The sequence below is a fragment of the Notolepis coatsorum genome, assembly GCF_963971535.1.
Source record: "Notolepis coatsorum genome assembly, chromosome: 18".
Lineage (NCBI taxonomy): Eukaryota > Metazoa > Chordata > Actinopteri > Aulopiformes > Paralepididae > Notolepis > Notolepis coatsorum.
The window spans coordinates 27,527,812-27,550,681 of NC_140182.1; the positions used below are offsets into that span (position 1 = coordinate 27,527,812).

The window sequence follows — 22,870 nt, forward strand, 5'->3', positions numbered from 1 at the left end:
AAGCATACTCTTGCCAAAAGGGTGCTTTTATGTAATGGAAGATATCTTTAAAGCTTTGATTCCACTCATTATCTGGTATATTTGTTTTCAGTTCCTTCTCCCATTTATTTTTAATATAGCTTAAATCTTCAATTTTGTTTTCTTGAAGTATTCTGTAGATTTGTCCAGTTGTGTTTTTGAGGTTATGGCTTTGGTGAGTCTTTATCATGTATTTCAGAAGGGGATGGAGATCTTCAAGAGTTTTAATTTGGACTTTTTCCTCTCAAGTAGCTTCTTACTTTCAGGTATCGATAGAAGTGATTACTTGAACAGGCATATTTGTTAGCTATGTTTTCAAAAGAATCCACTCCTTCATTGTAGATTTGATAAAAACGTATGAGGCCCTTAGCTTCCCATGTCTTAACCTGTTCCACACAATGTGAAAATCTGCATAAAATATATGTAAATACATCTATGGACCTCAGGGAATGTATTCACAGTGTCAGAAATATTGTGTCTATTACTAGGCTTGCTTAAATTGTGATGAAACAAAGGAGAATATGAATTATGATTTTTCTTTGCATCTTTGACAGTGAATAACACCATGATAATAATGACCAAACTCAGTACCCTCTTGAGATCATGTGTAAAAAAAAATCTAAGGAAATTAATAAAGGGAAGATGATAAAACCGAAGGTTCTGTAGATACAGTACTGAATTCTCCCATCCGGACCAATGCAATTTGAAATATTATTATAGAATATAGAATAGATGCTTATAAATTACCTTATTATAGCCAATTCGCACATTTATATATATATTAGGGCTGTCAGTTTATCGCGTTAATTAGATTAATTAATTACACAGCAAATTATCGCGTTATGAAAATTAACTCAAAATTAATTACAAAAAAAAGTTTTTTTTTTTTTTTTTTTTTTTTATAATATTTTTTTTGTATCTCATTCATTCCATAAGAATGTAGAATACACATTTACAGATTTTTTTTAATATGGTCCATTTGCATGTTCTTGGTATCTGATTCTAGGGACATCTATGAATCGGGAATGTATTCCCAGTGTCAGAAATACTGTGGGCTAGATCCACAAAGAATGGATTGCACAGTGCAAGTTGCACCCTTACTTACAATTCATTATGAATTGAAAATGGGGGACCCTGATGTAAACAAGACGAAAGTCTTTCTCTGATCTGCATCCCCTTAACAATTGTGTGTATTGAGCCGTACTGTATTGTACCCATTCTGCAATCTGTTAATAACATTTTCATTCAATCACTCAATCTGTGCTGTGATTGATTGAATGAAAATTTTATTTTGAGTAAATTGTAATGAACCAAATGAGAATATCAATATTTTTTTTGTTATCTTTGACTGTGAATAACACCATGCTCAAATTGACCAGACCTGAAAAATCTAAGCTAATTAATAGATGGAAGATGATTAAACAGAAGGTTTTGTAGATACAGTACTGAATTCTGCCATCCGGACACATGCAATTTGAAATATGATTATAGAATATAGAATATCAGGCATAAAATGGTTATGCGATTAAAATGCGATTAATTAGATTAATTAATTACAAATCCTGTAATTAATTAGATTAATTTTTTTAATCGCCTGACAGCACTAATATATATACATATATTATCTTTCAAATGCCCGAGTTCAATTTGGATTTAGTATCACCAGGCGTGCATAAGAACAGATAATTATATCTACTGTAATTTACTGTACCTTTTTATTTTCACCACAGTGCAATCATTTTGAAACTAATTTCAGATCTAATTGTTGCTACATGCTAACAATAGGGAGGAGAAACTAACTGCGTTTTAATATTTGTCAAAAACGTTACCTTTTGTGGCTTATTATCCCGAATAATAACAGTTATTGATATTATTCATTCAGAACGCTGAACTTTGAACCCCCATAGTATCTGCTAGGAAGTGTAGTTCGGCAAATTTCCAACGCTGCTCCACAGCTATGCATCCCCTCGACAAAATGGCAGCAAGAAAACTACAATTCCCATGATTCAAATTTTCCAAAATGGTCGCCGTCTTGGAATACATTTACATTTACATTTAGTCATTTAGCTGACGCTTTTATCCAAAGCGACTTACAAGTTCTGTACGACAAGCCATCAGGAAGAGCACAACTCTATCAGCTGAGTAACAATGTTCATCAAAGTGTTGAGTGCTACAGTGTAGGTTAGTTTATTAGGACAAGTGCATGACAGTATGGTTAGTTAGGGTTAGATTTTTTTTTTTTTTTTTTTTTTTTAATTCAGATAATGGTTGAAGAAGTGAGTCTTTAGTCGACGGCGAAAGATTGGACGTGTTTCGGCTGTCCTAACTGGGGTGGGTAGTTCATTCCACCATTGTGGGGCAAGGACTGAGAATAGGCGACTTCTCTTTGATGACCCTCCCGGAGCTTGGATAGGAGTAGGTCTGAGGCGGCCAGAAGATGCAGAGCGTAGGGGTCTTGAGGGTGTGTAGTTAGAGACCATTGACCGGAGGTAGGCGGGAGCAGTTCCCTTTGCCGCACGGTATGCTAGGTCAAGGGCCTTGAAGCGGATTCGTGCAGCAATGGGGAGCCAGTGCAGGTCCCTAAGAAGTGGGGTGACATGGGCCGACTTCGGTAGGTTTGAGATCAGGCGGGCCGCTGCGTTCTGAATGAGTTGAAGAGGCTTAGTGGCAGTGGCCGGGAGGCCAGCGAGCAGTGCGTTGCAGTAGTCGAGGCGGGAGATGACTGTTGATTGGACGAGGAGTTGGGTGGCTTCTTTTGTCAGGAAGGGGCGTATCCTTCTGACGTTGCTCAGGAGGAATCGGCAGGTTCTGGTTGTCGCTGCGATGTGAGCAGAGAAGTTCAACTGGTCGTCGAGGACAACACCAAGGTTCTTGGCGGTCGGGGACGCGGTCACAGCTGCATTCTCGACTGTGATGGAAAGGTCGGTCAGGGGGGAGGATTTGGCCGGCAGGTGGAGCAATTCTGTTTTGCTTAGGTTCAGTTTGAGGTGGTTGGTCGTCATCCAGGCGGAGATGTCGGACAGACAGGCCGAGATCCGCTCAGAGACGTGGATATCTGAGGGAGGGAAGGAGAGGAAGAGTTGAGTATCGTCGGCATAACAGTGGTAGGAGAAGCCATGAGACGTGATAATGTTACCCAGTGATTTAGTGTAGAGGGAGAAGAGAAGGGGTCCTAAAACCGAGCCCTGGGGGACACCCGTCCGCAGGGGGCGGGTGGCCGACAGGGTCCCTCTCCATGACACTTGGTAGGAGCGGTCATTGAGGTATGATGACAACCATGTCAGCGCAGAGCCAGCCACTCCCATTCCTGCGAGGGCCGCGAGGAGGATCTGGTGGTTGACTGTGTCGAAGGCTGCAGATAGATCTAGGAGAATCAGGACAGAGGAGAGGCCTTTCGCTTTTGCTAAGTGAAGTGCCTCTGTGACCGCAATGAGGGCTGTCTCTGTGGAGTGACCAGAATAGACTTCAGAAAATCGAAAACTTAAAACGATAAGTGACAAATGACACTTTTAACCTATTAAAAATAGCTAAACTAACGTATTGATGATAATATACATTCTACATGCTTTTGTGACATGTTAGTGATGTTAATACTTGAAAACGTTTGATTTTAAAATCGCAAATTTTTTGCATCACTCTGAAAAATATGGATCTATGATCATAATGTCATTTTGGGGTCGGTACCGACCCTGAGGGGTGGAACAGGTTGAAACTATCAATACTGTTTGGAGAGAAATTATGGGTCCCATGCTATTTCTCTTAAGCAGATCATTTCTTGTTCCTTAATTTGATTTATTTTACATATTTTCCTCCAAGTTTGCAAGTTTCTTTAATAGTTGTCATACAGAAGTACAGAATACTTTCATACAAAATGCTTCTTACTGTTACGCTCCAGAGACTGTGCTAGACAAGATAGTATCAAATAACATAGTATAGCATGTAATTTAGAAGAAGAAAATGAGGTCACAGTGTTCGGTATTTTAAATGTGTTATATATAGAGTAAGGAAAGACGCCGGGCGTCAACAGAGAGAACAGGCAAAAGTAATATAAGTGCATTGCGAGTGGCTCAGCAAACTCTGGCCAGCTCCTTCCCACACAAACGGTATTCTGAAGCCTCGACAACAAACAAGGGAACAGAGAAAGAATAAGTAGTCACCAACCAAACATTCCAATCAATTAGCAGTGACAGCAGTGACAGCACAGTGACAGCAACAGTGGAGAGTATACTTTCCGCAACGGAGTTCGGTTTCCGGGTTCCTCTGATTGGCCGCGACCCCCATGTGATCCGCCCCCCTATCCACCGCTGCCGCGCGCGACAGAGCGAGCGGCCATGGACTTGACTTTCGCTTTCAATTTGACGCTCGCTTCCTGAGACTTACGCTTTGCTCGCTGCTGTTTAATAATATTGTCGCTTTTCACATCGCGTGCTCTTGTGCAGTCATCTAGTTAAAGACAGTAGAGGTTGGCGTCAGTGTAAGTTAGTGTTGTGTTCATTCATAGTTAAAGACAGTAGAGGTTGGCGTCAGTGTAAGTTAGTGTTGTGTTCATTCATAGTTAAAGACAGTAGAGGTTGGCGTCACGGTCTGTGTAAGTTAGTGTTGTGTTCATTCATAGTTAAAGACAGTAGAGGTTGAGTATGTTTTTTTCTTCAAATGTTTTTCATTTTCCCTTTTTTTTTACATGAAACAAGATAAACAATACAGTAACAGTAATAATCAACGATGAATCACAGGACAATAACAGAAATAATAATAACAATAATGACAGTCCAGTAATTAAATCATAATGAAACAAACAACACACTACAGCACCCACTCTCCACACTTTAGATCACCTAAACACACTTTATATTTATTGGTAAAGGATTTGCACTACAACTCATACACCTTACTGTAAATTGTACCTGAATTGTACCTCATCCCATTTCTGCTTTGCACTATATAGTATTGTATATTAGTACATTGCATAGTATATTGTATATTGTATGGTAACTCAGTTACTTCTATTCTGCATCGAACATTGTACATATGTCTATACTGAACACTGTGACCTCTATTTTTACTTGCTTGCCATGAAGTTTGGAGCCTGTGGTACATACAGGGACAACCGGATAGGGTGTCCCAGGGGCAGACCAAATGCCCTCACCCAGAAGTCGGAGAGAGGCTCCATTAGATGGATCAGAGAGGGGTCCCTGGTCTTCACCAAGTGGAAGGACACAAAGGAGGTATGTACTCTACCTGACCACGGTCACTGTACACAACATATAATGTACATACTGTACACAACACACACTGTACACACCATGTACCCTCTACTGTGAGCGATTTGTAGTGTAAAATGTCCCTGTGGATGATTAATTTCTATTTTATTCTGTACATATACTGTACATACTGTACACAACACATACTGTACACAACATATACTGCACACACTGTACACAACACATACTGTACATACTGTACACAACATATACTGTACACAACATACACTGTACACAACATATACTGTACACACTGTACACAACACATACTGTACACAACATATACTGTACATAATGTACACAACATACACTGTACACAACATATACTGTACACGATGTACACAACACATACTGTACACAACATATAATGTACATAATGTACACAACATACACTGTACACAACATATACTGTACACAATGTACACAACACATACTGTACACAACATATACTGTACATAATGTACACAACATACACTGTACACAACATATACTGTACATGTACACAATGTACACAACACATACTGTACACAACATATACTGTACATAATGTACACAACATACACTGTACACAACATATACTGTACACACTGTACACAACACATACTGTACATACTGTACACAACATATACTGTACACAACATACACTGTACACAACATATACTGTACACACTGTACACAACACATACTGTACACAACATATACTGTACATAATGTACACAACATACACTGTACACAACCTATACTGTACACAATGTACACAACACATACTGTACACAACATATAATGTACATAATGTACACAACATACACTGTACACAACATATACTGTACATAATGTACACAACACATACTGTACACAACATATACTGTACATAATGTACACAACATACACTGTACACAACATATACTGTACACAATGTACACAACACATACTGTACACAACATATACAAGTTCAAGTTTCAAGTTCAAGTTTCTTTAATATTTGTCATACAGAAGTACAGAATACTTTTATACAAAATGCTTCTTACTGTTACGCTCCAGAGACTGTGCAAGACAAGATAAGTATGAAATAAAATAACATAGTAAAATTAGAAGTAAAAAAATGAGGTCACAGTGTTCAGTTTAGACATATGTACAATGTTCGATGCAGAATAGACGTAGTTACCATACAATATACAATACTGTGCAGTGTACTAATATACAATACTATATAGTGCAAGGCAGAAATGGGACGAGGTGCAATTTAGGTACAATTCACAGTAGGTGTACGAGTTGTAGTGCAAATCCTTTATCAATAAATATAAAGTGTAAAGTGTGTTTGTGTGATCTAAAGTGTGGAGAGTGGGTGCTGCAGTGTGTTGTTTGTTTGAGTGAGTGTGTGCGTCTGGGTGTGTGTGCTGTGTGCATTTGATGGTTGTTGCATAGTGTTTATTGTTCGTTTAGCAGCCTGATGGCCTGGGGATAGAAGCTTCTTCTGAGTCTTTCTGTGCTCGCCTTAAGACTCCGGTATCGCTTGCCTGACCGCAGCAGTTCAAAGAGGCAGTTGTTCGGGTGGCTCGAGTCCTTAATAATTCTCTTAGCCTTCCCCTTGCACCGCTTGTTGTAAATGTTCTGGAGGGTGGGAAGCCCCCCTCCAATTGTGCGTTCGGCTGAACGTGTCACTCTTTGTAGTCTGCTACGGTCTTGTGCAGTGCTATTCCCAAACCAGGAGGTGATGTTGCCGGTCAGGATGCTCTCTATTGTACATGAGTAGAAGTTCCTAAGGATCTTCTGACTGACTTGGAACTTCCTTAGGCGCCTGAGGAAGTAGAGGCGTTGTCGTGCCTTCTTCACAACACTGTCAATGTGTGTGGTCCATGTCAAGTCCTCGGATATGTGGGCTCCGAGGTACTTGAAACTGTACATAATGTACACAACATACACTGTACACAACATATACTGTACACAACACATACTGTACATACTGTACACAACATATACTGTACACAACATACACTGTACACAACATATACTGTACACACTGTACACAACACATACTGTACACAACATATACTGTACATAATGTACACAACATAAACTGTACACAACATATACTGTACACAATGTACACAACACATACTGTACACAACATATAATGTACATGATGTACACAACATACACTGTACACAACATATACTGTACACAATGTACACAACACATACTGTACACAACATATACTGTACATAATGTACACAACATACACTGTACACAACATATACTGTACACACTGTACACAACACATACTGTACATACTGTACACAACATATACTGTACACAACATACACTGTACACAACATATACTGTACACACTGTACACAACACATACTGTACACAACATATACTGTACATAATGTACACAACATACACTGTACACAACATATACTGTACACAATGTACACAACACATACTGTACACAACATATACTGTACATAATGTACACAACATACACTGTACACAACATATACTGTACACAATGTACACAACACATACTGTACACAACATATACTGTACATAATGTACACAACATACACTGTACACACCATATACTGTACACACTGTACACAACACATACTGTACATACTGTACACAACATATACTGTACACAACATACACTGTACACACCACATACTGTACACAACATATACTGTACATAATGTACACAACATACACTGTACACAACATATACTGTACACAATGTACACAACACATACTGTACACAACATATAATGTACATAATGTACACAACATACACTGTACACACCATATACTGTACACACTGTACACAACACATGCTGTACATACTGTACACACCATATACTGTACACAACATACACTGTACACAACATATACTGTACACACTGTACACAACACATACTGTACACAACATATACTGTACACAACATATACTGTACACACCATGTACCCTCTACTGTGAGCGATTAGTAGTGTAAAATTTCCCTGTGGATGATTAATTTCTATTCTATTCTGTCTAGGTGTCTGCGTGCTCCACCGTCCACCCAGCGGTCCTTCAACCTACAGAATTGGTCAAGAGGAGAGTAAAGGTATATGCTTTATGTATTTTTATACCTGTTTATTATGTCTTATTATTTTGTATTATTGCACAATCGAAGCGGGCATGGCCACCCGCATTTCACTGTATGCCTGTTATGTATGTGATGAATAAAACTCTTGAATCTCTTGAATCTCTTGAATCTTGAAGGTGCATGGGGTCTGGACGAGCAAGATGTTTCGTAGTCCCACCACCATGATTCAATACAACAAATTCATGGGCGGAGTTGACCTTTCAGACCAGCTGATCCAGTACTACTCCACACACCGCAGAACTTCCCACTGGTACCGGACCATGTTCTTCCACTTTGTGGACATTGCGAGCACCAACGCCTACATCCTCCACTGTGAAATCAGTAAGGCAAAACAGGAGGCACACATGACTCACAAGGACTTCATGTGCGAGATAGCGCGTGAGTTGTGTGGCGTGGACATCACACTAGCTCCTCTTGACAGGAAGGTAGAGCATCTCCCTGTTGCCATCGCAGCACCTACAGAGGACGTCAGACAGAAAGCCACACATGGCCGCAGGATCTGCCAGCAGTGTCACAAAGGGGGGAAAAGGACCCTGACTCCCTGGAAATGCAAGCGCTGTGATGTAGCCCTCTGTCTCGTCATTGGCCGAAACTGTTTCGAATTGTGGCACAGTTGAGCACACAGGACAGCACAGTACAATGTCGCACACACACACACACACACACACACACACACACACACACACACACACACACACACACATGTATGTATATGATGTACAGTAGTCAATATTCCTCTTTACTTTTACTTTTTACAAGTATTTTTATTGCACATTACTTTAGTTACATTCCATAATGATGCTATATTTTTTTTTTTACTTTTACTTACTTTTTTTACTGACTATTTCTAAAAAAAAGCATGATGGTGAGATTTTCCAGTTGAGAATCTAAATTTCGTCTGGGTTTATTACCTGTGTATGAAGAAAATACTTGTTTTTGAATTGAATTCTGCCCTGTTCTCTTTTGTTTATGCAAATATGCTACCTGAGGGGGCATTTCCACTGTTTTATATGCTTGATTGAATATGTTTGCATTGGTTCATAGTAAAAAGAACACATTTTCTCAATCCGATTTTGTGTTTTGTGTTGTACAGTATACAGTATACAGTATATACAGTATTATGCAGTATGAAAACTAACGGTCAGGTCATATATGTGAGGCTGTGCTGAAAAAAAAGATACCAAACATACCATGATAAAACATTTTAAAATGGGAATTATACCATTTAAATCAAAATTAGCTAAAACATTGAAAATATCCCACAACTCCGAAGAGGTAAGAAGCATTTTGTATAAAAGTATTCTGTACTTCTGTATGACAACAATGTATGCCTTTCAAATGTTAAATGATAAATGATTAAATGATACACACTGAAATCTACGCTCTCTCATCCTGCTTTCCACAACTCCTATACTTCCTGAGTAACGCGCCCAACACTGCTTAATGGTTGTTTAAATATTTTACATGTTTTGATGTGGTGCATAAGCAGCATATTAAGATGACTGCGTTTCTTGAACAGCTGATAACTGCATAAGCAGCACATTAAGATGAGTTACCAACAGCGCATTTCTTGACAGCAGAGTGGCGCGTTTCGCGACTCAGGAAGCGAAACACAGCGGTGAGCGGCAGCGATAAGGGGGTCACGTGGGGGTCGCGGCCAATCAGAGGAACCCGGAAACCGAACTCCGTTGCGGAAAGTATACACGCGGCCCGGACTGGCCATCGGGAGCACCGGGCCTGGCCTGCACATATAAAAAAAAATATATATATATAAAAAAAGAAATTAAAATTATAAAAAAAAATTATTATAATTATTCTTATTATCTTTTTGCCAGGCCATTGTTTCTAGTTGGGGGGGCGGCGCGGCGCGATAGTTAGATAACCTAGGTGGGTGGGGAACAACCAGGATTTCACTGTCTGCGACAGAGTTGGAGAACTATCTGACTCTCTCCCTCACGCGGACACACACACACACAATGGAGCCGTGCTGCCGCTTGTGATTGGTGGAGGCGGGACCAGGCGATACAACTGATTGACAGCGGAGGCGGCGAATGGAATGGCAGATGGCACTCAGATGCAGAATAACAGCCAGGCAATGAGCCAGGTAGTGAGGGACTCGGGAGAGATACAGTAGAGCGAAAGTCAATTAACGTTGATGTCAAGATGGACAGTGGAAGAAAGAGAAAGGGTGGAGGAGAGAGGGATAAAACAAAGAAAAAGAAAGGCCCTTACAGGAGATGCTGCCAAATCCGGCAACTTTTATCAAATGTTTTCTTGCACCAAGGTCAAGGAACCAGCAGGTTAGTCAGTGATAAAAATAAACATGTGGATGTTAGCTAGCTAACGTTACCATGCAATGCATCATCTCCCCTGTCAAAAGCCCAATGTTAAATCTGCCAAGAAACAAATAAATAATTTAACCCTTGTGTCTGAAAACTAAAGTGTTATACTCTTACCATATTAAGGGACTAAATTGAAAAACGCCATAAAAAGATTATATGTTGAAATAATTTCCCACTTTCTTTTCCATAAATATTTTATTCAACTTCAGATTAAAAATTAAATACTCCCACTTTTCTGAAAGGAGTTGTTAAATCTGACATTACAAAAAACAATATGTGGTGGTTATGATTGGGGCTGAAGTTGAATAAACAATTTATGAAAGAGAAAGTCAAAATAATTCCAAGATAATTCAAAGATTACACACCTTTGCCACATATATTGGCTACAAACATAATCACTGCAAAGTTATCAAAAAAATAAGAATCTGATCAGACACAAGGGTTAAGTTGTTGTTCCCTTTCTAATTTCCTCAAAAACATCGAGTCTAGTTAATGTGATCAATATTATTTGACAATTGATGCTTTTTGTTGGAAATTTCAGTCAGTGAGCTCATACTTTTAGCTAATTTTATAGTTAAAATGATTGAGACAACGCAATCTTTTGTCTTCGTTGTGCATGCATGCGTGTGCTCACCACACGCGATACATGTGTCACTATTCTGGCAGTGGCTACTGTTATTATAGTATTGTAATGAAAGGTCTGTTATTTAATGTTTGTGTAAAGGGCTATTTTAACTGTTGATGGGTAGTGCATCAGTAAAGTGAATATGGTATTGTGCTCTTGCTCTGTTTGAATAGGTGGAGAGAGTGGTTAACTGTATTATAATAGTAAATAGAAAAATATGTTGTGCTCTTGCTTTTTTCTTTTTGGAGGTGGAGAGAGTAGCATTGCTACTAGTGCCACAACAGTTTTATTTGAGGTTCATAACAGTACATTGTACTAAGCAATTGTTGGCTCATTAGTTTGTGATTCACATGCACTAAAATTCACCAGAATGCAGGAAACTAAGTCTTTGTAACAAAAAAATTCCTGGGGGACACCCAGACCCCCCCTTAAAAAGCGGTCTGATTGGGGCTATATTTCGCGCTATATCTCCTGGTATGAATTATTTCCCCAGTCCGGCCCTGCCCACTCCTATCCGAGCTCCGGGAGGGTCATCAAAGACAAGCCGCCTATTCTCGATCCTTGCCCCACAATGGTGGAATGAACTTCCCACCACAGTTAGGACAGCCGAAACCCGACCAATCTTTCGCCGCCGCTTCTTCAATCAATATTAAAAAAATATATTTAAAAGAGGGAAAAAAATGAACCTTCTTACTGTCATGCACTCTTCCTAATATACTAACATACACTCAACACTGTAGCACTCAAGTCTGAACACTTTGATGAACATTGTCACTGATAGAGTTGTACCCTTCCTATACTGACTTGTCGTACAAAAGTTGTAAGTCGCTTTGAATAAAAGAGTCAGCTAAATAACAAAATGTAAATGTATAGTTAAACTAATAACCGCTACTTGTAGCACACTACTGCCCAACACTGCTGCTCCCTCTCCCATTTGGAAAACAGCACTGTTAGCATACTGTGCTGACCTTTCCGCGCCGCAAGAAGTTAGAGACGGTAGGCGGGTATTTGCTGTGCTATTTTTCCATTGGCTGCACACATTGTGGACAGCCTCATCTCCTGATAGGAGAAACCTATATATTGAGGCACACAAACACACATTACCCCATTTACTGCCGTAGAATCCTTGGGTTTTGTGGTCTGTGTGAGTTCTGTTTCCATGGTTATGCATATTGGCATTTAAAGATAATCAGGATATGAAAATGCATATAAGCACCTGATCCCATAGGAATCCTATATTTACAGAGATACTAGAGTGTGCATGTATATGACTGTGCACATAACCACTGGGGAAATTACACCGCCGCCCTGTTTTGCCTGAACATCTCTCCACGGGATCTCTCTGGGTGTCACTGTGGATCCAATGTGACTTTGTCACCCCGGGAGTTAAAACTGAATCGACCCCGTCGCTGCGAGTAATGGAGCTGTCACTGGTTTAAGCCTGACCCCAAGGTAACCCCTGGGGGCCCGTGAGGAGGGGGAGCAAGCCCCCCCCCTCCACCATCCCCCCCACCCCCGCAGGGAAGGAAGTGGAGTGATGGCAGTCGGATGATGATAGCAGTCGTCCTCACTGGAATGAAGAAAGATAGGGGTCATCGTGTGTCACTCTATAGGCATAAAAGGCTGTGTGCATGGTGTATTGAGAGAGAGGGGGGAGGGAGAGAGAGAGAGAGGGGGAGGGAGAGAGAGAGAGGGGGGAGGGAGAGAGAGAGCGAGAGAGAGAGACAGAGAGAGAGAGAGAGAGAGAGAGTGATACATCTTGTGAATGTGACTGGAAAAGCAAAACTGTTGATGTCATGACGATAGCCGGCTCTCCTGGTGTACAGAGGGAGAGGGAGAGAGGTAGTGAGGGAGAGAGAGAGAGAGAGAGAGAGAGAGAGAGAGAGAGAGAGAGAGAGAGAGAGAGAGAGAGAGAGAGAGAGAGAGAGAGAGAGAGAGAGAGAGAGAGAGAGAGAGAGAGAGAGAGAGACAGAGAGAGAGAGAGAGAGAGAGAGAGAGAGAGAGAGAGAGAGAGAGAGAGAGAGAGAGAGAGAGAGAGTGGTCCTGAGGAATACCCATCGTTGCCGCTCCATTTGAGGAGTAGGCATGAGGGGGTCTCAGCCTCCTGGGGAGACTGTCAGTGATGGAGCTTCTAATAGGCTCTGACTATTAGACCCTGTTGAGCTGAGACCTCTGTGCTACAAACAGACAATAATATCTCCTTTTATAGCCCGCATTCATATCCATAAACTATAAACTGACATTGGCCGCAATCACATTTGGTCAACAGAGGTGAGATTTTCCCAAATGGATCAATTTGTTTTTCAGAATCTTGTTAATATACGTACATAACTACAGGGAAATAAATGAATGTTTAGCTATAGCCTGAATCAATGTTTGTTGGACTTATTGATAATATCTGCACTATATATCTGGATATATCTTGGGGCATCAAATCAAAAGCCCAATCCTATCTCAATGCATAGCCTACATAATTAGCTGTAGCTGTTAGATAGTAAATAAAAAAAGAAATAAACAAATATAATAAAAAAATAGGCTACTTGGAGGTGGCTGGGTGGCGCAGCGGACATTGCGCTCGTCACCACCAAAAATAGAAAAAGGGGAGAAAAAGTGGATACAAAAAAAATAGGCTACTGAGCATGTTTACGAATGGATTGTGATAGACAGCACAAACGGCAGGTATAAATAAACCTTGTGACATTTTAAATTGACCAAACCCAGCAGTGCATTCGACTCTCTCCAGAGGCAAATGTGAAGTGTGTTGGAAACATGCCTGTCGCGCTCCCTCTCCATCCCCTCGCGCACGCTCCCTCTCCATCCCCTCGCGCACGCTCCTTCCATCCCCTCGCGCTTCCTCTCCATCTCCTCGCGCTCCCTCTCCATCCCCTTGCGCTTCCTCTCCATCCCCTCGCGCTTCCTCTCCATCTCCTTGCGCTCCCTCTCCATCCCCTTGCGCTTCCTCTCCATCCCCTTGCGCTTCCTCTCCATCCCCTCGCGCTCCCTCTCCATCCCCTCGCGCTCCCTCTCCATCCCCTCGCGCTCCCTCTCCATCCCCTCGCGCTTTCTCTCCATCCCCTCGCGCTCCCTCGCCATCCCCTCGCGCGCGCATCATCTCCATCCCCTCGCGCATCATCTCCATCCCCTCGCGCACGCTTCCCATCCCCTCGCGCTTCCTCTCCATCCCCTCGCGCTATCTCCATCCCCTCGCGCTCCCTCTCCATCCCCTCGCGCTCCCTCTCCATCCCCTCGCGCGTCTGAGAGAGGGAGCCGCGCGCTGTGCTGCGCTTGCTGTCAGGTCTGGGCTCGTGCTCATCCTCCAGTTCTTGGACACGGGCGACGGCAACACTGATGCCACACAGAAATACCACTTCTTTACAATGCTGTGAAATTACTGGGACTCGGGCGGAGAAACATATTTGATCAAGCTGCTTTGATGGTAAGGTTGTTTTTTTCCCCCTTGTTTTAAAATTTTTGCGAGAGCATGATTGAACATATCCTTTCATTTCTGTCATTGAACCGTTATCCAGCGGGTGCGGGTAGCGTGTCTACTGGCATCGGATGTTTTCCAGGTGAACACATGGAGCACTTGAGATGTAGTCTCGTCTGTCGTGAGGGCTGAGGGGTCACCCCCTTAGTATTTACTTTTAATATACAATTAGCAGCCTGTCACATCTTTTTTATTTCCACTTTCAATATGCTTGCTTCTCACCCATAGGCTATATGAAACATGTCACAAGTTGCTGCTCAGTCTGTATCGTTGTCTTCTTCAGATTGAATCCATCCTACATACACGTTACTAACATTTGTTTGTTGTTATTTATACTGTTTATCACATTCGTATTTTCAAACGGTCTTAATAATAATGCTACATGGGCTAAGCCTATACATTGTTATTATAACACACTTTCCTCTCAGTTGTATTTGCTGCTAAAGTATATATGTAACGGATGGTATCGTGAAGCGCAGTCAAGAAGGGTTGGGGTGAGTAGCGGTGCTATGGGTTAAACTCACTCGCACATGCTCAAAAGACGCATAAACCCATTACAAGTGGATTCACCTCTTGGTATAGCGGTCTGTGTTGCTGCCTGCGGTGTGGGAGACCGGGGTTAGACTCCCACTTGGGGCATCGAAGTTTGAGGTGACGTTGTCACAACTGTTATAAATTGAACCTAAACAAGATGGGTATTTTACCAACCGGGTAATGACAGTAATGTTCATGTGTTTGTTGTTGTTTATTATCTTCAATGCCAATAATTTGATAAACACTGCAGGTGAAATATCAACACATTTCCACAAGTTTGTTTATTATAGTCTCTTACTAAAGCTAGTTCGCCGCCATCCCTGCCGTTGAAGATAATAATTAAGTCGGTTATTTTTTTTTTCTGATCCACTTTTTCTCCCATTTTTTCTATATTTTCTCCCATCCCAATTTCGTATCATCCAATTCAACCCTCCCCTGTCACGGACGCTGTTTCTTGCCTCCCACAAGCCGGCTGCAATGTGGACTAAGTCATACATTAGACTAGGCAGAATTTCAGAAAATGTGCTTGTATAAAGTGCTGAAGGCATTTTGTGTTTATTTTTGGTACACAACATTTCTAGGGGTATTAAGGGGTGCTGAATCCAAATTTGCTGTATACCAAGCTCAAAAATGTCAAATAAGGCCTCAAAATGGAGAAATCCAACATGGCCGCCAGCACCAGGCCCTCTCTCCACAAAAACAGGTGCTAAACCCACAGTTTTTATTCTACTGACATGAAACTTTGCACAGAACATCTGCACCTATGGAGGAAGAGAGTAGGAATATAGCTGGGGTGCAACCATGAGTAACAGGGTGTTTTTGACTGTCTAACTGTAATCTTTGTATAGGTGAGGATAAAAAAATGACATTTATTCAGTGTTTGCAGGAATACGACAGCAATTTGGTAATAACTGTACAGTGTAGGACACCAACATTAGAATCCCCCAAGTCTTAGCTTTCTTCAGGCACCAAGTTTATGCAAGTAGCTCTTATAGATCTGGATATATAAGCATTTTAATGTAAGCATGCTGTTTTAGGCGAATTTTCAAAAAATAAATGGTGGGGCTTAATGAGTTAAGTGTGACTACACAAGGTACAAACCTGAATTAAATGTGCTTTTGTAAGTTTTCTTACATACATCAACAAGGACGTAGTCACACCGGAGATTCAAGAATCCATACTTGGCGCAGAACACCTTGGACAGGCACAACTGAACATGTTTGTGGACAAACGTTTGTGTGAACCTCCAGATAGTGACCAGCACCTGAACCTGAAATCACCCATTCGAAAGAACAAAGCCAAGACATTTGCCTCTTTGTATGAAGTTGTGCAACTTTCCAAGAACAAGCAAAACACCAGCAAAGTGGACAGGCAGATTCTACAAAGGCTCATCACAGCTTACAGAGCAGGTCGTAAGGTAGACCTTGACAATATCCTCCAGCATGAGCTCATGCCCATCACGCCATCTCTGGCCACAACTAACGGGAGTCTACATTCCACCAACAAGTCTGTGTTAGCAAATATACTGACGAAACAAGTTAAAACCCCTGCAGATCTTACTCTTCAGGGACCCAGCTGCCTGGTCATTGATGGCCAAGCTCTGGTAATGGCACTCGGAAAGCCACCTGACACTACAACATTTGGTGACTATGCCAACAAGTTCACTGACACCGTGTTGAAGATGGGAGCAAAATACCAGAGGGTAGATGTCGTCTTTGACAGATACCATGACCAATCCATCAAAACAGGCACAAGGGTGAAACGCAAACAGCGTAGAAAAGACTCACGCACATCCCAAATGTAGTCACGGGTGCTAGACTCGAATTAGATCTGTAATGTTTGTGGAAGAAAAGTCTGCACACCGTCTAGTGTTCCCAAGTTTTAATGTACTTGAACACAACGTTTCGGCCTGTGGCCTTTTTCAAGAAACGCAAACAGCGCCACAGACCAGTACGTCGTGAAATCAAAAACAAGTCTGTTCCACTTCCTGCCGATTGGTCGAGCTTCATGGCCCTTGAAGACAACAAATCAGATATCGCTCAACTACTCAAACCACCTGATAGAACACAGCCCAGATGATGAACCTGTAGTTGTAGTATCAGAGAGGTTTGCTGAAGCGACAACTGTCAAGTCAACAGATCCAGATCTTGAAGTCTCCTCTCTGAGTGCTGACCATGAGGAAGCTGATACACGTCTGATTTTCTCATCCAGGCTCCAGTGGAAACAATCGTCGTGTCAACGTGTGACACAGATGTGCTGCTTCTACTCTTGGCTCACTATGACAGAATCCGATGTACGCATCTCTACATGAAAGCTGGATCTCTACATCTCTACATCCACCTGCAAGACTGTATACTCTAGACTGTTTGTCGTTAACAGAATTGTGAACATAATGCCTATAACAGAGAGAAAAAAAGGAATAAAGGAACAGAATAAATCACTGTAAGGACAATTGTATCATGTGTTCGAATATACTTGTACAGGAGCTGGCTATAATCTTTTAATTATCTTCTACTCTATTCTATTCAGGAAGAGTCACATGGCATGTATCGAAGCATGCAACTGTAAGAAAGTCAACAACTGCCGGAACACTGAGGAAGAGTGTGAATAAGCTGTCACTGTAAGGATTACTGTAACAAGTATTCAAACGTACAGAGGAAGATTCCGGTAAAAAGCGGGAAGGTGGAATAGCTTTCATGTTGAACAACAATTGGTGTGATCCAGGCAATGTGAAGGAGCTTTCAAACCACTGCTCCCCAAACCTGGAGTATATATCCATCAAGTGCCGGCCATTCTTTCTCCCGAGAGAATTAACGTCGGCCATTCTGATCGGAGTGTATATTCCACCACAAGCAAACACAGGCGACGCGCTCTCCAAGCTCCACAACGAGGTAAACAAGCTCCAAGCAGCTAACGTTGACGCTGCTATTGTGGTTGTGGGTGATTTCAATAGCGCTAATCTGAGAAAAGTGCTGCCAAAATTCTACCAGCATGTGACTTCTTCTACCAGAGGCGGGAATATTTTAGACCATTGCTACACGCAATTTAAGAGCGGTTAAAAATCACATGCTGCCAGTCCTTTCGGCAAGTCAGATCACGACGCCATCTTTCTTGTACCGCAGTATAAACAAAGTCTCAAGCGCATTCCTGTAGTATCGCGAGAGGTGAAGCGCTGGACGGTGGCGTCGGAGGAGACGCTCCAAGCTGCACTAGAATGTACAGACTGGGGGGTGTTCCGCGATAACACAGATAATATTAATGACTACACGGAAACAGTGCTGGACTTTGTTTGTACTTTGGTAGAAGAAACAATCCCCTCTACCACAATTAGAGTTTACCCAAACCAAAAGCCCTGGGTAGACAAATCCGTCTGTGAAGCTCTGAAGGCGCGCACCTCAGCATACAATGCCAGGCTTGTGACAGGCAACATGAATGACCACAAGGTGGTGAGATACAATGTTAGGAGGACAGTAATAGAGGCAAAAAGGCGCTACAGGGATTCAATTGAACTTCAATATGAACAGGCTGACTCTAGAGCTATGTGACAGGGCCTCAGAACGATGACAGATTACAAAGGCACCTCCCTCAAACTGAACAGTGACATCCAACTGGCAAATGATCTCAATACCTTCTATGCGAGGTTTGAGGCTGGGAATAACAGCACCAGCCTACAAACCACTGCAATGGAGGAGGGGGAGGGGCACTGCTGATGGAGACTCAGTGTTCAGGATAACAGAACATGAGGTGAGGAGGACGTTTAAGAAAGTGAATATCAGGAAGGCAGCAGGTCCGGACGGTATCCCCGGCCGCGTCCTAAAAGTCTGTGCCGACCAACTGGCCCCGGTATTCACTGACATATTTAACCTGTCCTTAGAACAGGCTGTCATCCCCACCTGTCTGAAGAAGTCCACCATCATCCCTGTACCCAAAAAATCCAAGCCAGCTTGCCTCAACGACTACCGCCCTGTAGCTCTCACCTCCATAGCCATGAAGTGCTTTGAGAAGCTAGTGAAGGGCTACATCTGTTCCTCCCTCCCCATCAACCTGGACCCCCTGCAATTTGCATACCGCCCCAACAGGTCCACGGAGGACGCCATAGCCCATGTGCTGCACACAGCAGCATCACACCTGGACAAGAGGCAGGAGAACTATGTGAGAATGCTATTCATCGACTACAGCTCAGCATTCAATACCATAGTCCCCTCCAAACTCATAGCCAAGCTCAGGGACCAGGGCTAGAACTATGACCTCTGCCAGTGGGTCTTGGACTTCCTGACGGGCAGACCCCAGGTGGTGAGAGCAGGCAACTGCACCTCCTCATCCAGCACTCTCAACATAGGGGCCCCCCAGGGCTGTGTCCTGAGTCCCCTCCTCCACTCCCTGTACACACATGACTGTGTGGCACAGCGGAACAACAACACAATCATCAAATTTGCTCACGACACAGTAGTGGTGGGCCTGATCTCTGCAAACGATGAGAGGGCCTACCTGGAAGAGGTTAAGGTTCTAGCGGGATGGTGTCAAGAGAACAGCCTCTCCCTGAACATCAGCAAAACAAAGGAGATGATTGTGGACTTTAGGAGGTCGGGGTCAGGGACTACAGCCCCCTCAGCATCGACGGGGTACCGGTTGAGAGAGTGAACAGTTTTAAGTACCTCGGAGTCCACATATCCGAGGACTTGACATGGACCACACACATTGACAGTGTTATCAGGAAGGCACGACAACGCCTCTACTTCCTTAGGCGCTTAAGGAAGTTCAACGTGAGTCAGAAGATCCTCAAGAACTTCTACTCATGCACAATAGAGAGCATCCTGACTGGCAATATCACCTCCTGGTTTGGGAATAGCACTGCACAAGACTGCAGCAGACTACAGAGAGTGGCCCGTTCAGCCGAACGCACAATTGAAGGTGGGCTTCCCACTCTCCAAGACATTTACAACAAGCGGTGCATGGGCAAGGCTAAGAGAATAATCAAAGACTCCAACCACTCAAACAACTGCCTCTTTGAACTGCTGCGATCAGGCAAGCGATACCGGAGTCTCATGGCAAGCACAGAGAGACTCAGAAGGTGCTTCTATTCCCAGGCCATCAGGATGCTCAATGAATGAACAATGAACAATAAGCAAACCATCAACACACCCACAGCGCACATACACTCACTTAAATAAACAACACACTGTATCACCCACTTTACCACTTTAGACACAATTTACACTTTATATTTATATTTATATTATTGGTAAGGAAATTGCACATCATTCTCATTCCTTATTGCACCTCACCACTACAAGGTGGCACCACAAGCTAAGCTATACCTCACCATTTTTGTACCAGCTGTACATACTGTATATATAGAAACACTGAACAATTTTGTTGTTTACACTTGTTTACGTACTTGACTTCTTGACTTTCTATTTTATACTTATTATACTTATTTTATACTATCTTCTTATTATCTAGCACACTCTCAGGAGCAACACAGAAAGAGACATTTCATGCAAAGTATTCTGTATTCTGCATGATAACTAATAAAGAAACTTGAACCTTCACTTATATTGATATGGTAAAATAATATTTTTATTTTATTATATTATAATCTATTCTATTCTATTCTGGAAAAGTGGCATTGGATGAATCATGCAACTGCAAGACACCTGCGACACCTGCCTGAATACGATTGATGACTGACAATAAATTACTGTACCTAAGCTACTGTACGCATATTAAGGACTATCTAATTTGCATAAATGACATGTTGATTAAAAAAAATCAAGAGAAAAGAGTTTGATGAATAAATCCATGGCCTGGGATCATCCTGCTTTTCTTTCTTATTTGGTTGATGAGTTATGCATCAATAACGACCACCGTTTCTGCTATAAATATGAGTTTCAAGCAACATTTTCACAACTGATCTAAAATCAGGATATGATTTTAAATTCCTCATGTATGCAAACATATAAAAACACATTTCATTCATGTTTCTACCTTGTTTAGTCAAAAAGATATGCACTTAAATAGATTTCAGCCTGGCGCTGGCGGCCATGTTGGATTTCTCAATTTTGAGGCCTTATTTGACATTTTTGAGCTTGGTATACAGCAGATTTGGATTCAGCACCCCTTAATACCCCTAGAAATGTTGTGTACCAAAAATAAACACGAAATGCCTTCAGGGTTATGATTTTCTGAAAATTGACCCTGTCTACATAGCACAAGTCCCCTCCGGTACTTGAGGTAACAGCAGTCGCATCTTTTCACCTGCGCAGCTCGATCTCTCAAGGCCTCTACATGCTACAGCAACTTCAAAGCAACTGCACCACAACATCGACAAAGCAACAATGTTGCAGACACTCTACCTTTATGCTTCTGCAAAATCAACGCGCAGCCTATGTAACATTGTACCCCGTACGTAGCTAGGTTCCCTAGATAGATGACGCTTCCCTTCTCAACCAACCCATTGATAACAAGCAGAAAAATAAGCATAATTTTTACTTCCGGGCGGGGGGTTTCAAAATAAAAGAGCGACGACTAAAAGCACCGTAAATACGTTTATTTTTTACAATATCTAACGTTACACGAACCTAAACTAATCTAAAGTTAGTTTAGGTTCGTGTTAACGTTAGATAATGTACAAAATAAACGTATTTCCGGTGCTTTTAGTCATCGCTCTTTTATTTTGAAATCCCCCGACCGGAAGTATTATAGTGTCTGTTGCTAGCAGCTTAACATTTGTCAGCCGGTTCTGTGTTTTTAACGTAACTTCATTAGTTTCCAATGGAGAGGAGAGAAAGACCGGCTCACATGCAGCTCAAACTACCTGTTGGAATAAATTAATTGATTGATGTTTAACTTGTCCCTGTGTGTGTCCAGTCATTTCGACTAGCAAACGTTGTATTTAACATTACCTCAGGATACCATTGTATTTAGTTGGTTAGCTATGTAGCTAATGTGGATAGCATTTTGAATAGCACCAATGCTAGCTGGCTGGCTACAGCTTTATTTACTAAATTATGGAGGCTTTTTAATCGTCAAGGTAAGAGAGGATTTTTGTCATGATCAACTGAAGGCGTATGCTATGGAACAATATGTGCTTGGGTTTTCAGAAAAAGGCCAGCATAGCCTGCTGGCTACAACAATGGCGGATGGTATTCCTCGCTGCGGGAGTCGGACCAATATTATTCTATGACAGCCCCGCCCCCATTCACTACCAACCAATCACTGCTACGCAATACCAACGCAACGGGTGTTTAGATTAGATTTTGGAGACAGGTACACAACATCCTCGCAACACAGTCTACAAGACTCTCTGCAACAAGCGTGCTGAAATCGCGCCGATGTTGTGTTGAAGTTGCTTTGAAGTTGCTGTAGCATGTAGAGGCCTTCAGTGGCGAGGAGTAACGCGTGGGAGGCTCACGCTGCCCCCGACACTTCCTGATTCTACTGCGCAGGCGCACCAACCG

The 22,870-nt window shown here is 42.1% G+C and overlaps 1 protein-coding gene across 1 annotated transcript in view; it reads left to right on the plus strand.

The window, feature by feature from the left end:
• Positions 1–14,726: 14,726 nt before the first annotated feature.
• The window catches only part of LOC311245505 (carbohydrate sulfotransferase 1), a gene marked incomplete at its 3' end in the record, with an annotated part of 123,882 nt that continues 115,738 nt past the window's right edge, over positions 14,727–22,870 (plus strand). The window contains exon 1 of the mRNA XM_084335367.1: positions 14,727–14,825. Coding sequence (XP_084191493.1) covers positions 14,823–14,825 — 3 coding nt within the window. The 5' untranslated portion in view covers positions 14,727–14,822. The remainder of the gene's footprint in view (positions 14,826–22,870) is intronic.